Source organism: Pan paniscus, chromosome 8, assembly GCF_029289425.2.
Source record: "Pan paniscus chromosome 8, NHGRI_mPanPan1-v2.0_pri, whole genome shotgun sequence".
NCBI classification, from domain to species: Eukaryota; Metazoa; Chordata; class Mammalia; order Primates; family Hominidae; genus Pan; species Pan paniscus.
Window position 1 is genome coordinate 32,817,259 of NC_073257.2, and position 17,327 is coordinate 32,834,585.

Below are 17,327 nucleotides of genomic sequence, written 5' to 3' on the forward strand. Positions count from 1 at the left end.
TGTAATATTGCACTTTGAATATTAGGAGTATGACTCTGAAAATCTAGAAGGAAATATAATAAAAGCAATGACCATATCACCATAATATGTTTAATACACGAGCTATGTGAAATTACAAATGTACAAAATTCTGCTTAAAGCATCAGGTATTTATTTTGAAAGATAGTGCTTGGCAAATAAGAAGCAAGGAGTCACATAAGAAACAAAAAGTCATGATGATAAAATTACACATTGAAGATTTTTCCAGTTAAAAATTTTTTTAGATGAATAGCTAGAGTTCAATTATGCTTTTGATGAAAAGTTAAAAGGTAGTCAAAGGAAAGAAGGTATTGCCAAAAAGAGAGAAATTAATTTCTAAGTAAATAACTACAGGTTTAATTCTGCAATAACTTACCTAGACATCACAATTTTGAATTTGAAACAATGAAGACCGCAATCTGCCAATGAAATATTTATTCAGACCATAAAATGAGTGATCAAAGTTTAACATTTTTTGAGCTTTAAATATTATTATCTTATTAATTCCTGTGAAAGTAGAAAAATGATTTATATTAGTGTCGGGTATCTAATTAACTGATGACTGCCCAAACATTACAATTGCATTGTCACAGATAATTTGCCTTGCATTTTATTTGTGTGTGTGCATTTGCATATGTAATCTCAATTGTGTATTTCTTAGATTAATATTAATATTAGTTAGCAATCCCTGGGCTGACTCTCCTTTCAGGCAGCTAAAGACCTTGAAAGCAAGAAGCCAGCACAGGATTAACAATTTGTCATGGATAATCCACAAAGTAAATAAACCTAGTGTGAATAATTGAAAGTGGGTTAGACATGTAACATAGGAGCTATTGAAAGTTAATTCAAAGCCAAAGTTCTCCATAATAAATTCCCTCTCATTATCCAACTGCTAGAATAGACTGGCATTGATTAAATCTCTAAATAGAGAGGCATTTGTGCATTGTCAATGTTTTACCACCTTACCTGCAAACATATAGACTTTATCTTCTTGATAGTGTGCTGATAATATAGAGGCTTGAGCAAACCAACAATTTGAAAACGTCACCATGGGTGTTTACCCCCTTTCAACTTTCAAGAAAAAAAAAAGAATCAAAACATTTTCTGCATTTTACCAGATGTCGTTTCTAAAATTCCTATGCTGAGATGGTAACTTATATAAATATCATGAAAATGAATTCACTAATTAAAAGGACTTGTGTGGTAAGCTATTGTTAAAATAACAAGGGATTAATAATAGCAAATTGAATATTTGAATTACTTATAATACTGTATTAGCATTTTTAGCCTAATAATCTCATCCAGATAATGGTCACTTTCCCCCCAATTAAAATTGTATATGTTATAGATTTTGGATTTGCAAGGTTCTACCAAATTATACAAGAATTTGTTACTTAATCCAGACCAAGTATTGTTAATTAGATACTAAGATATTAAATATGTTCCTTTTTTTCCAGCTACCATGACATTTTATTTTCATAATATGACTGTAATTGAGTTGGAAGTATTTTAATCATAATTTTATATAGGCTTCTTTTTCTGAATATGTTTCCTATTTTTCTAATTCTAGGTTTCATATACACTGGAGAAGTCGTACATCGAATGCTAACAGCCACACAGTACATAGCACCTTTAATGGCAAATTTCGATCCCAGTGTATCCAGAAATTCAACTGTCAGATATTTTGATAATGGTATGTGTTGAGTAGCCTATTTTTTGCTGCATGTATATTTTTAAACCTCAAGCATCAGATTCATGTTAATGTTTTTGTAAACTGTTTATTTTTTGGTGTGTAAACTGCTTGATGCAAATGGTCTGAGAGGACAAATATTATACTACTAAGATTTATAAAGTACACAAATGGCATTCATTCATTCAACGCATTTATTAACATCTACTATACACAGTAAAACTGAGTTGCTGTAGACAAGACCTCAGACAAAGCAAACGCATTTATTTGATGCTATTTCAATAAGTCAGTTTTCCAATTTTCCCATCAGAAAAAAATGGAAATAAGAATAATTTTGTTAGTTCTGATCTTCCAGTTGAGGCAATTGGCATAATATATTGACATTAAATTTCCAAAACTTATGACTTGTATGTATGAATAAGATGAACACATATTTTTAAAAGTATAAAGTAGTTAGCTGTGGGTAGTTCAACTGAAGAAAATAAAGTTTTCTTGACTTTAGAAAATGAGTGAGAGCCTGTCAAGATTTATCAAATATACCAAGAGGAATGTATCCCTGCTATTACTTTTTGGGACATATAAAATAGAGAAAAAAACTATAATATATCATTAAGTGGTGCCAAAATCCAAGCGAGAAATTCGAGGTCTTGGAGACATAAATGAATTTTCATCTCAACATCTTATTGAAAGCTGTAACTTTGGTAGAGAAAATAAATTATAGGTAACAAAGAGTTTATATTGCAATGATTAAATATAGAATTTTCTGTGTATTTATCATTCAAAAATGATATTTATTTGTTTAAAAGACAATTTTATGCCTGCAAATAATACAAGCATTTGGGGTGAACAGAGTTATTTCTACTTTTATCTTATTTCTGATGATCAAGGAAGAAATTTGCTTATGGTTGGAATAGACTTGATGGTAGCTGTAGCCTTGGAGAAATATGATCACTTTGCTAAGAGCCATCTCCTGACCAGTATGACGAAAGCCATTTTACAGGTCAAAATAGCACAACGAGGAAACTAAACATAGTTAGACATTCACCTTAGGAAATACACGTTGAACATCTTGAGTAACACCAAGGTATGATCCAATATTAGGTAACTCTAAGTGTTAGCCGCAATAATGATTCATCTCTGTTATTTTAAGAACTATTATATTCTCTTCTCTTTCATTTTTTAAAAACTCATGAGGTGCTAACACCCAAGGATGTGCAAGTGGACTGTAAGTACACTATTCTTGAGGCAAAACTGCAGCCAGAAACTTATCTGAAACTTATTCTATGATTGCCATGCAAAATTGCCTTGGGAATCTATCCTACAGAAATAATAAATGATTTAGTGAACATTGACTATTTTCCAAACTCCGACATTCACTAGGTGATGTTAGGGTCATTTACTCATGGGCACATGATTCTAATGACCAAGTTTTTATACTGTTGCTATCAAAATCATAAAGCATATTAAATAAGTCTCTCTTCATATATTCTCATATACCTTGTTCCTAGGTAGCTCTTAATATTTGAATTTTACTTGTATTTGAATGATTTTTAAAAATTGATGTATACTACTCCAACTGAACTCTTAAGTTCTTTAAAAACAAGGACTGTGGCTGTAAGAAATCATTTTATCTCCAGTACCCTGCATAGACACTTTATTGTTTAGGCTGTAGGTCCTAAATAATTATTCAATGAATGAATAAAAATAATTACATATGTAAAGTGAGTTTTATGTCTGAGAATTGTAAAAGTATTAATACTCAAGAATGCATGTATTTTTTACCCACTGAAATATCTTCTGTGTAATGACTTATTCCATAGGAATCGAATATTGAGGAATATTGAGTTCAAACAATATGATAATGAAAACTTACGTTTTATTAAATGAATGAAACACTTTTAAACACTGTAAGACTCTTCACGAAGCCCTTTTAATACCACAACAACTTGCTGAAATATTTTCAAGTTTGGTTAGAATCATTGACAGGATACTTAAAGATTGGAAACTCAACAATTTAGGAAAGCAAACTTCTCTGGAGAAGACAGCAGCAGGTTAGAAAATTTAAATCAGCAAATGTTGAGAGAGCTATGCTACTACATAATATAAAACTTAGCATGTGCAAACAGTACACTTTTTTTTGTTTTTTGTGTTTTGAGACGGAGTCTCACTCTGTCGCCCAGGCTGGACTGCAATGGCATGATCTCTGCGCACTACAAGCTCCGCTTCCCGGGTTCATGCCATTCTCCTGCCTCAACCTCCCGAGTAGCTGGGACTACAGGCGCCCGCCACCACGCCCGGCTACTTTTTTAATATTTTTTTTAGTAGAGATGGGGTTTCACCATGTTAGCCAGGATGGTCTGGATCTCCTGACCTTGTGATCCGCCTGCCTTGGCCTCCCAAAGTGCTGGGATTACAGGTGTGAGCCACCGCACCCGGCCAACAGTGTGCTTTTTAACAACCTGCTACTAACAAAATATTAGGAATCCCTTCCTCAGAATTGGCATTAAAAACTTTAATTTATATAGCCCTCTTATTTTCATAAATAATCAAGGGTAACTGTATTTTCTTGTATTTAATGCAGGAATCGCTTGAAGGCAAAAACTATACTCCCCATGTTATAGGAAAGGAAACGGGTTCATGCAGATTAATTGTGTCCAAGTTCACAAGGAAAGTTTTATAGAGACAAGATGCAAGTCTAAATCTTCTGCCCTCTGGTTCATTGTTTTCACTGCATCACCAGAGAGCGATAGAAACTAGAAAATAAGGAATAGACTAGAGCTTGAGGGTTGTAGACATGTGTGAAGGAAAAAGAAGTTAGGAGGCATTTCACAATCAGAAAATTCCTATACTTATAAAATCATGGGAGGTTTCATGGCTACTGTCTTCTTTTGCTCTATTTTTTTGTTTTCTCTTCTTTTCTTTTCTCTTCCTTCTTTCTTTTCTTTTCTCCTTCCTTCCTCCCTCCCTCCTTTCTTTCTTCCTTGCTTCCTTGCTTCGTTTCTTTCTTTCTTTCTTTTCTTTTCTTTTCCCTTCCTTCCTCCCTCCCTCCCTTCCTTCCTCCCTCCCTCCCTCCCTCCCTCCCTCAGGACAATATAGACACGGAGATGCCCGTGGAAGGAAGAGACCTGAGTGGTCTTCACTCACAGCAGTGATAATGGCTAAAAGCACCAAGGTCAAGTTAAAACACTTTTTTTTTCTTTTTTACTTTTAAAGTTTTGCCTCAAAAGAAATACATTTCTTTACTTCAACACCCTTTCAGGACTTACAATTGGGTGTTCAAAATATTTGAAATAATGTGTCTATTTAAAATTGTCAACCAGCTCAAGAGATATTACTAATAGCACCAAATAGTTACTGAAAATTAATTCTTCCATGCAATTGTAATTTTTAAATATATCAGATATTTATTACTTGGAGATAAGATTTGCTCTTTTAGTTCTATGATTTTCATTTTCAGCACAACTTTTTTGGGCAACTGTTTTTCTAACCAAACAGAAAAATCTAATATTTAGAGTGAAGAAAAAGTCTTAGCAGCTCATTTCTTTTCTTTTTTTTTAAAAAAAGAGAGTACACAATGTCAGTTAAAACAAAAATTTGAATTCTCACTGGTGACTATTAAACTATGTTTCAGTTTTTATTTCATGCCCAATCATTTATGGTAAACACTGACAGAGTGATTCAGAATATAATATACAGCACTGAAGTTTCATCCCAGGGTGCTTCAAGGGGACTTCAAAAATCTTAGCCCGGGGCCCTTTGAGCTTCTTACAGCTTCCTGGAAGAAACACAACAAAGACAGAAATACAAGCATTGTGAACTCAAGGAGAAAATTCCCATTAGTGTTAAAGGAACTCCTTCAATGTGGAAAAGTATAATTCTAAGTATGGAAAAGACATTTTCAGGTCTTTTGTATGTGGTCCTAACTTTTTAGATGTGTTTCTCTCTCAGCATTTGTCAAATGTATTTGAAGTTCATTCAATCCACTTGGGCTGCATTTTGAAAGTGGCTTATGGAAATTTAAGCAGACAGTATCTATTAACATTAATAAAATTCCTAAGGCAAAATTCCCCCACACTGCATTAGCTCAATTATTGACCTTAGTATGAGGTTCTATTTTACTAAATATTTAGAGAATACTCAATCCTTTAAAAAAAATCCCAAATGCTATTTCAATAACAGAATTTGATTAACCACATAAAATTGAAATAGTACAACTACCAGATTTGAAGGCCAGATGCAAAAACATTTTTGTGAAAACTCCCACCAGAATTGATTGGTATGTTTTTCTCATTGCATTTCTTCTTTTTTCAATGGGTGTATAGGCACAGCACTTGTGGTCCAGTGGGACCATGTACATCTCCAGGATAATTATAACCTGGGAAGCTTCACATTCCAGGCAACCCTGCTCATGGATGGACGAATCATCTTCGGATACAAAGAAGTAAGTGATGCGTTGATAATTTCTTTCCCTTCCCCTTGTTCTTGACTGCTGCCTTTCCTCCAAGTGTCAAGAAAGGGACATTTTACAGCCATGATCCTAAATCATTTTCTTGCCTCTTGGTTTCCTTTGCTTAATAAAAAATGTTTTGATTAGTTTTAATTTTCTGGGTGCATTGATTGTTAGCTCTTTTGTTTTGTATTCTGATATTGTTGGCATCAGGACTCATCAATTTCATAAAATTATTGAGTAATTATATTGACTAATTATCGAGTAATTAGAGTGAAATGTCTCTAAGAAAAAAATTCAATTTGGAGGGATTTCTCATCTAAATCTAAATGTTTATATTTACGTATTTCCTTTAGTTAGTTTTTTTTTTCACCTGGTTGATTTCTTTGTTATATTTTGGTTCTAATTTCAAAAGCATTTATAGACACGAAAACTTATGTGGCTCAAGGACCCAGTACTGAGAGAGTTCTAGGACGGCTGAGCTTTGGCTAATGTTTGTTGAAACCAGATAGGAAAGATTAATTAGAGACCTAAGCGACAGAAAAAACAAGGAAATTTAAACTTAGATTTGTTTCATTTTAACAAACTGACAAAGTAAAGAATGAAAATTTACTAAATTGTAGCCTTAAATTTACAGAATACTTAGACTAGAATAACTGTGTGTTTGATTTCCAACTCTTCTGACAAAGTAAGTAAGGCCTGTTGGACTAAGAATATAAAAATAAAGTTCCAGGAACTACAAATGTAATGTTTTAGATAGTCTCTAATTATGAGAGAAACCTGAACAGTGAGAATTACTAATGAGCATTATTAACCCATAGGTTAATGGGTATTTATAATATTACAGACTCGATATCTTATGTTCAACTGAGGGATTACTTTTTCCTTGAGAATTGAATCCTAGATTATAAAAGGGATGTTGAGGATAAAGAAAGAATGCCCTTTGGTCAAATCTTCTGAAATCCATCTATTCCATAAAGTGCGGCATAATTTAATTACAATTAAATAGGCCAACTTTTAAAAATTCTGTAACCATGTCAGATATTTCTATTCCTTTAAAAACTTTTTTAATGAAATTTTTCATTTACTTGGGGGCAATTGTATAAACAGGTTATAATTATAGACTATGTCTTACTCTATGTTTCTTTGTCCAAGTGTATGGTGGTTTTTTTTTAATTTTTATTTCAGGTTCAGGAGTACATGTGTAGGTGTCTTATATAGGGAAACACATGTCCTGGAGGTTTTGTTGTACAGATTATTTTCTCGCCCAGGTACTAAGCCTTGGATTCAATAGTTATTTTTCTTTCTTTTTCTTTTCTTTTCTTTTTTTTTTTTTTTTTTTGAGTTGGAGTTTCACTCTTGTTGCCCAGTCTGGAGTGCAATGGCCAGATCTTGCCTCACCACAACCTCTGCCTCCTGGGTACAAGCGATTCTCCTGCCTCAGCCTCCCAAGTAACTGGGATTACAGGCATGCACCACCATGCCCAGCTAATTTTTGTATTTTTAGTAGAGATGGGGTTTCTCCATGTTGATCAGGCTGGTCTTGAACGCCCTACCTCAGGTGATCCTCCTGCCTCGGCCTCCCAAAGTGCTGGGATTACAGGCGTGAGCCACTGCGCCCGGCCAATAGTTATTTTTTCTGATCTTCTCCCTCCTCTCACCTTCCACTCTCAAGTAGGCCCCAGTGTCTGTTGTTCCCTTCTTTGGCCCATGCATTCTCATCATTTAGCTCCCACTTATAAGTGAGAACATTAGGTATTTGGTTTTCCATTCCTGCATCAGTTTGCTAAGGATAATGGCCTCCAGCTCCTTCCAGGTCCCTACAGAAGACGTGATCTCATTTCTTTTATGGCCTCATAGTATTCCATGGTGTATATGTACCTGATTTTCTTTATCCAGTCTATCATTGGTGGGCATTTAGGTTGATTCCATGTCCTTGCTATTATAAATAGTGCTGCAATTAACATACATATGCATGTGTCTGTGTGGCAGAATGATTTACTTATTCTTTTAATTAATAGAGTTTACTTTTTTAGAGTAGTTTTAGATTCACAGAAAATGATGCAGAAAATACACAGAGTTTGAACATACTCTTCTTGCCCTGCTGAACATCCTCCCCCATCATCGACATGCCCCACCAGAATGGTACATTTGTTGCAATAGATGAACCTACATTGACATTGACACATCAATGTCACTCAGAGTTCTTAGATTAGAGTTCCCTCTTGATGCTGTACTTTCTAAGGGTTTTAAGGATGTATAATGTCATGCATCCATCATTATGGTGTCCTACAGAATCTTCCCTGCCCTAAAAATTTTCTTTGTTCTACCCAGTTTTTTGTTTCAATAGGTTTTGGGGAAATAGGTGGTGTTTGGTTACATGGATTTACGTTCCTTTGGTTATATACCCAGTAATGGGATTGCTGGCCTGAATGTAGTTTTACTGGTGAGGTTGTGGAGAAAAGGGAATGCTTATACACTGCTGGTGGGAGTGTAAATTAATTCAGCCACTGGGGAAAGCAGTGTGGCGATTCCTCAAAGAAATAACATCAGGGCTATGTTTTTATATCAGAGCCCACTATATTTTTATGTCACACTCCCTGGAAACTGAGAGAATAGTTCTCAAAAGGACTTATTCATTTCTAGTTTTCATTGCAATCTAGTATATTGCTGTAACTGCACAGTGACGTTTTGCAATGTTCATTTTCAACGGTTTGAACCAACACTGGTCAAGTCTCTGTAAAGACTCAAGGTCAGTAAGTTTGGAGACTTAGGTCTTACCACCTGGAGGCTTTGTCAAAACAGAAATTTGTGTTCTTATTGTGGCTTCGCTTGCTAGTCTTTATTATTGAAATTGTCATCTTTCTTTACGCTGTTCTCAAAGGTGTCTCACATTGCAGAATTCTTCCTTTTCTCTGTTCTTGGTTGGTATTTTTAAAGGCCTTTTCTTTTCTTCATTTTAATCAAAGAAAAAAGTTCCACTATGGTTTTCCTGTTTTGTTATGGGGAATTTCAAGATGACAGGCAAATTTAATGTTTTCTTGATATTCCCAGGCTCTTGTCCTGAAGAATGTCTTCCCTCTGCACTTGGAGTTCAAAGAAGTCATTTTTACTTTATTATTTACTTTACTTTATTATTTGCCTTTCTGTTCTTTCTTTGTTCTCGATACAAAGCAGTTTCTACTTTTCTAGTCTACCACTTTTTTCTTCCCAATAATTGTTATGTATTTTATTTTGCTAAGGCAAATTGTTATTTGTAAAATTTGTCATAAGAGAGTCCCCTTGCATTTGAGGTGAGAGCTAGAAGCTCCTGGCACTGCTGGAAAAATATTCCTAATCACGTGATAGCATAAAATAGTAGTTTGCGTAATGTATTACCACTTACAAAGTACTTTCACATGCATTATAGCATTTAATTCCTCAATAGTTTCCTATAGCTTTAATATCCTAAGTATTTTACAATAGCGGTGGTACATAGAAGCTGTTCAATAAATGTTTATGACTTAATTTTGGAAATAGATCATACATGATTATCTTCATTTTATAGCTGAGCAAGCTAAGTCAGAGAGATTAAATGACATACTTGAGGTCACAGAGCTAGTTAAGAATAAATCCAGAATTTAATTTGATGATCCCAAGACATCTCAACCATTTTCTCTGCCTAAAGAGATTATGTAAAACAATTCACAAATCTATGTCTCATTTGTTTTTCCAATAAGCATTTCTTAATATTGGCTGTTTAACAATCTTGCTTATTAGACTTGTCATATCACACAATTACAAGTATAGATAAGAGAGGTATTCCTACTTCATTTGCAGAACTAACCAAATTCTAAGAGCATATAATTACAAGGAGTAAAATTTTCCATTGCTGTCCAAGCTAAACTTGCCAAATTATACATAGGGAAGTACGTGTAATTCTTTCTGTAATAAGTTTCTTCTAATAGGCTAACACCAGCTTTGTTTTGTTTCATTATGTTTTATGTGAATGAGAAGAAAAATTCTGATTTACACAAAACCCACCACCAATTTGGGACTTGTTTTAAAATTGTAAATTTTAATTACCATTAAATTTTACATTAAAATTAGTAATGGATTGAATAAATTTAGTTAAGTAAATTTCATTTTCAATGCCCTCATTCAATTTATCTTAGTATTTAAATGTGCCAACCATGCTAAGCACGTACATGACCTCCAATCCTTTCATGCTGCAAATATTGTCATTTCTTCAATAGCATAATTTTTTTGCAGTGCACACTAAATGATGAATGATCAATAAATAAGAAAATACATTTAGAGTTATAACAATCTTGCTTATAGTGGGATTGAAATAGGGAAGTACAACTGCTGCTTAAAATAAGAATGAATACAGATTTGCTCATAATATTCAGTGTTTCTTCACCAATACCCTGTTGTTTTCTAGAACCATATTGGAGAGAAGACTTGTGGAGGCATGGATTCCCTTAAATAATTAAGTTATTTTTCCTGAGGTTATAGCTCTGTGTTGTTCAACCAAAGATTTGAAATTCTGTTTTAAATTATAGGCCCTTACTGTTACACAGCTGCATATTTTAATTAACTTCAAAGATAGAGTTTGCTTAGAATTCAGCCAAAATACAATAAGAATAATATTTTTTTAAAGTTCTTTTTCTCAAATTACCAACTGTTCATTATAATGCATTTTTCAATTTTAGAGTATCCAGTTGTTTTTTAGACAGATTTAATTACCTGATGAAATTAACTATAACATCTATTTCCTTGACTATATTAATAACAATTATTTTAAACCTTATGACTAATAACTCCAATACCTAAATGTCTTATAGGTCTGTCTCTATCACCTGTTTTCTTTTTATTTCCTCCAGATTTTCATTCATTGGTCATATTTCTTTGCATGCTAGGTGATTTTTAAAATAAAACATTGGACATGGTTTACAAAGTACCAAAGTACTTTGAGGATGTAGATAATGTTTTCTTCCTACAAGACAGTTTATTTTTTTGGCAGTTAGTACAGAACAGATAACTTTAATACTGTACAGCTAAGCCCCTTCAAAGTTGAGCATCAGTTCTTATGAGACCAGAATATTTCTGGTAAGCCCTTACTCTTCTAGTCCTTCAGGGATCTCCACTAAAGATCTGAATTTTCACTGTGGACCTTTTCCTTAGTGCCTCTGAATGCATGTATTTTTCTTCAGCTCCATGAGACAGCCCAAAGGCTGTGGAAAGGCAAATCATTCTTACCTGTGTTCACAAGTGGCTATGATATGATTGATATAATATGAGGTGCTAAGCTATGGAATGAAAATGACTAGCCAGGAAAGACAGTCAAGGATATCAAAATGAACCATTGAACCATTCAGTCATGTATTGAAAAGAAAGTTTATAGGGTAGTTAACTTAAACTCTCTGGGCTAAGTAAGTGAGACCTTCTCACTCTCTAAAACTTGCTTATACATTGGCAAATGCTTTGATGGGAAAAGTGTTGTTGGGTTTACGTCTGTATTTTCCTTTCTTTGGGATTTTGTCTTTTCAAGACCTTGCTCTTTGATAACTACCTGAGTTTTCAATGGAAGCTTTCCATATTTTATTCACATTTCCTGCTTGATTTAAGTGGTAGAAAGGATCTTAATCTTGTGTGCCATAACCAGAAGTGAAAGTCACATTCACATTTAACGATAACCTCCAAAGTTGATAAAATCTAGCATTTCTTGAGCTCTTCATATATGTCAAGCACGGACCTAAGCATTTAAAATAAATTATGTATACTTCTCACAAAAACCATGAATAGCTACTTTTGTCATTTACAGAAAAGGAACCTGAAACACCCAGAGACCTTAAGTAACTTTTCCAAAGATATGGAACAAAGATTTATCCAAAGAAATACGACTCTAAAGCCCTAAGGCCTAGCTACTGTACCAGAATGCCCTCTTAAAAACTTTCTTTTCAATAAGTGACTGAATCAATTCATTCATTTTGATATCCTTGACAGTCTTCCTTGGCCAGTCATTATCATACCATAGCCTAACATATCATATCATAGCATATCAAGGCCATTTGGGAACAAAGGTAAGGTTTGCCTATCCACAGCATTTATCTTATTAATCTATACTTTTTTAAATGAAAGAACCTGTACATAGGCCAAAAAAAACCGGATCCTTTCTTAAATACATGGAATTTGGAAATCAAACTCTCATTTTCCTATTCTATTAGTAATTAGCTATAACCCTAAATCTCAGCTTCTTCATATTAAGTTGCCATTAAATAGTGATGATTTTTGCTTGATTACAATAGATATGGTTCTAAAATTTGTGGTCTATTGATAATGTAACAAGGAAACTAACAATTCTCAAAAAAACATTTTATTCCAATGGCCGGGTACGGTGGCTCACGCCTGTGATCCCAGCACTTTGGGAGGCCAAGGTGGGCTGATCACTTGAGATCAGGAGTTGGAGACCAGCCTGGCCAACATGGTGAAACCGTGTCTCTACTAAAAATACAAAAATTAGCTGGGCATGGTGGTGCACGCCTGTAATCCTAGCTACTGAGGAGGCTGAGGCAGGAGAATCTCTTGAACCCGGGAGGCAGAAGTTGCAGTGAGCAGAGATCATGCCACTGCCTTCCAGCCTGGGCGACAGAAGGAGACTCTGTCTCAAAAAAAAAAAAAAAATGTATTTAAAAAATCCTGGAGATTTGAAATAAGGATCTTTACAGGCCTTGATGCTGTCTATCCTAGGATACTCTTACTTTGTAGAAGTTGCAGTTTCTTTGACTTGTCTTATCTCTATTCTCTTGATATACTTGGCATTTGTAATCACTCTGGACACAAACTATAGATGGATGTGACTTTTTTTGTGTCAACTGCAAACTCGGGTTCTTTTTTTTCACTAGCTTATGTGAGGAATAAGGATAGTCATTAGGTTAGGAAACTGTAATTTAAATAAAAATGTCATATAATCCTACTAGATGGCAACAGGAGAAAAATCACAGAAGAGACAAGACAGGCTTAGCCCAGGAGTCAGCCTGTTCTATTCATTTTCTTGGTTGAATGCTTTACCATTTCCTTCAGCAGCAAATTTTAGAGGAGGTCAATATAGAGGAACTTTACTGTTTATTAAGTAAAATCACTTTTTAATCTATTCTATTTAAGTATTTAAACCTAATGTTCCTTGGTGTCACATTTGCTGCTTCTATGGAAAAATACATAGTTAATAAATCACCATTGCCAATTAGTTGTAAGTTTCAATGGTGCTCTTAATGCATTTTTTTTTAAATTTCTTTGAAGATTATTTCTCTTATTTAAACTGTAATGACCCTTCACTCATGGTTAGCCGCCTGAAAGTATTGAAAGATGAACATTGGCTGAACTTGTAGAATTTATAGAAAAAAGGTAATTCAAGAAAGTCAGAGAAGGCCAAAAAGAACAGAACAGTGAGACCACCACCATTTAGATATAAGGTAATTTCCTTCTATAACTATTGCTACATCTGTGAGAATACTTGATGTGTGAATATAGCGTATCCAGCCAAGACATTTGATAAATGTGTGAGCAGAAAAGAATAATATATATGTACATATATATCTAATACAAGGGTAAGAAAACCAGATTGAATAAAATGCTGATTAAAAGCTCTCAAGAAATAATTCTAAGGAAAATGTAGAGACAGATATTTTATATCATAGGACTTCCCTATATTTTAAACAAGTAAAATATTAAAATTTTATCTACACAGCTTCGTGTGGGATCTAATTCATTTGTATTTGTAGAGATATTTTATTTTTTAGCTATCTCACATACAGAAGTGCCTGACATTTTAATTTTTTGTTTACTTTTCCTAGTGTAAGAAAATAAGTTGAATTATTCTCCCTTGATCATGTTCTGATGGCAAATGCTGTGTGTAAAAATAAATAAATAAAGTAGCCAGGTAGAAAGATCAATGTCCCAGAGGAAATTATTTTATTTTATTTTATGTATTATTATTACTTTTTAAGACAGAGTCTCATTCTGTTGCCTCGACTGGAGTGCAGTGGCGCGATCTCAGCTCGCTGCAACCTCTGCCTCCCGAGTTCAAATGACTATCCTGCCTCAGCCTCCCAAGGAGCTGGGATTACAGGTGCATGCCACCATGCCTAGCTAATTTTTTGTGTCTCCCCCAAACCCAGGGTGTAGACTTTCCTTAATCTCCTTTCTTTTCCCTTGATGTTTAAGTCCCAAGCCATTTTTAGATAAGTTTCCTTATCTAGCTATTGTCCCAGGTAAAATCCACACCAGAGCCTTGACTATCTTGAGTCCAATGGCACAGGCTTCTTCAAGTGGGCACCCTGCATCACTGTCTTTTGTGTGAAGCTCAGACTCTTCATGTTCCAATTCAATGTGAGCAGTCTTAACTCAGAGGGCACACTTTTTACTCTGTGTATGTTTTTATGTTTTAAGTGTACACGTTTGTAAAACAGATATGTTGCCAACATCTAAATATTAAAATATTTCAAGTAAAAATATAGATGTGCGTTTTTTCCTTGAGGACTCGGAAAGCCCTGGAAGCCCTTGGCTTGCAAATATTGCCTGGAAAATTCACTCAAAGTGTGCACCCTCCAATTTCTCCCTCATGAATTTTTTCTCTTACCCAAGGCACACAGTAGCTTATGTAGAAAGGAAGTTTGAAACCTCTTTTTTAAAGTGGAGGTGGATTTTACTTATCATCTTCATGCTGTTAGTTGACTGCTTCCAGATTTTCTACAGATTATGATTGTGGAGATGGGGGCAGGAGGCATGTTAGGAATTGATCGTTTGATGATAGCTCACCTTGACTTTCACGCTGTTAGATGCATTGCTCAATACCTGGCAGATGAGAGTTCAGGAGCTGTACAATAAAAAAAGATGGAAATAATTGTGCAAATTGTTACTGATACCCTGGAAAGCAAATGGATTTTTACATTGTCAAGTTTAACTGAAAGCCCTTCTATTCAAGTGTAGTTTACAGACAACTCACCATTAATATTTTGGACTTTATGTGTTTGTTTGTTTTGTAGAGACAGTTTCTTGCTCTGTCATCCAGGCTGGAGTGCAATGGCACTATCATAGCTCACTGCAGCCTCCAACTCCTGGGCTCGAGTGATTCTCCTGCCTCAGCCTCCAAGGTAGCTTGTGCTACAGGTTGTTGTTTTGATAATAATAAAAGAGATCATGACTCTTAAAAATTAGATTCACTGCTGGTAACACTGAAGCCAGGTCAGATACTTAAGTAAAACAAAGGAGAAAGTTAAGGGTTACAGGCAGATAAGAATGGGTAAAACAGAAAGCTTTGAGTTTATTGTGGGATTTTGTTGTTGCTGTTGTTTTTAATATTAAGCTACTGAACACCATATTGCAGATTAGCAAGGAAACAAAAATGAGTTTGGAGTAATTCTTTTCCAGTTAAGGTTAGATAGGCATATGATTCACACCTTGGAACACATACTATACAATCAAACCCTTGCTGAGATACTGTGCTGCCTACTGGATAGATAGCTGGGCCTGTAATGGAAACAAATGAATGTTTTGGTGATGTTTTCAGGGCAGAACAAAGAGGAAAATAAAATTACATTAACTATTACTTAAGCGGCATGCTGTTATCTCCCTGGTTTAGAGACAGATGTAAAAAGCTCATGGTTAAGGAATTGTTTGGGGTTCCTGTGTGCTGGAGAAAGATACCACAGAGTGGAGAAGAGAGGAGCTTCTGTCTTTGACTCTCCTTCCAAAGGCCAGTGTGCTCTGCTCTACTATTTTTACCCCTGACATCTTTTCCTGCCTTGATTTTGTGTAGCAATTGCAACCACTTTCTGCTTCTATGCTTACTTTGCTTTGCTTTAATATCTGTTATAGAAAAATGTATACCAAGTAATAAACCTATCTCTATCTTGTTATATAGAGCAAAAATTATACTGTTATTTAAAAGAAGTATTCATGAATGCTTTTAGGGGTCAAAATGGAAGCATATTTTAACCAGTGTGAAAGCTCCTTTTATTTCTATCCTGTGGAGAGAATGTAATTGTAAAACCAATTCCTCAGAAATGTGCGATTCAATACAGATCATACAGAGGCCCAGTTAAAATTTAGCTTTGCTTTAATCTTAAGGCAACTATTATAGACACTTAAAAATAATAAAGCTACATTGTTTAAAAAAAAAAAAACTTCTGTAGTTTAGAGTTTTTATTATTTCAGTTTGGCTTCCTGACATCCCCAGGATCTCGTGATGACTCACGAGACATTTTGAGGATGAATATAAATTTGTAGAAAGGATAAGAAAATTGCTTCCTGTAATCAAAGTTTTTAAAGTTTTGGTGCTTTAACATGTTTTTGGTCCATATGTTCATTGACTTTGGCACTTCATATCCTTCTAAATACAGAGTCTTCTATAAAATACGTGATCATGACAATAACATGTTCATTCTTGTGCTAATTTGCCCAATACTTCTAAATAGCTATACTTCTAAATAGCTTGTTTATACATACACATATGCACACACATAATGTCTTTGTTATTAGTCAAAAAGAAGTTCATTTTACAGCCTGGGTAACATAATGAGACTCTGTCTCTGCAAAAAAAAAAAAAAAAATTAAAAAGAACTAGCAAGCTACTCGGGAGGCTAAGGCAGGAAGATCACTTGAGCCCTGGAGGTTGAGACTGCAGTGAACTCTGATTGCACCACTGCACTCCAGCCTGGGCAACAGAATGAGACTCTGTCTCAAATAAATAAGTAAATAAATAAATAAATAAATAAATAAATAAATAAATAAATATTTTTAAAAGTAGTTTATTTTAAATGTACCTTTTAATAATATAGTCTCTAATTTTATGCTGACAGAGGACCCTGCAGACTGGTCTCACGATAGGAAAATATCAGGTGTGGAGAGGCAGACATGTTCCATAGGAAATTTTAGAGAAAGCCTGGAATTGTTCACCTTTTCCTCATTAATCTTTGATGACATTAGGCATTTAATTCACTTGGCAAAATCAGTTTTTTCAAAATCTGGCATGTAATGGTTTCATAAAAGCCTTGGGTGGCTTCTAGGAAAATATAAGGAGTTGAAAGTTTCTTGTACATTTTCATTTTAATATTTAATCAGGACGAAAGAGTACAGTTTTAGAAATCCTGGGCTCTTACTCATGAGCTCTACAAAATTTTAATGGAGAAC

At 34.5% G+C, this 17,327-nt stretch overlaps 1 protein-coding gene across 1 annotated transcript in view; it reads left to right on the forward strand.

Annotated features, from left to right (window-relative positions):
• PLXDC2 (plexin domain containing 2) overlaps positions 1–17,327 on the forward strand; it is a 470,362-nt gene that overhangs the window by 328,471 nt on the left and 124,564 nt on the right. Inside the window, exons 5-6 of the mRNA XM_003806690.6 lie at positions 1,589–1,711; positions 6,031–6,149. Coding sequence (XP_003806738.2) covers positions 1,589–1,711; positions 6,031–6,149 — 242 coding nt within the window. The remainder of the gene's footprint in view (positions 1–1,588; positions 1,712–6,030; positions 6,150–17,327) is intronic.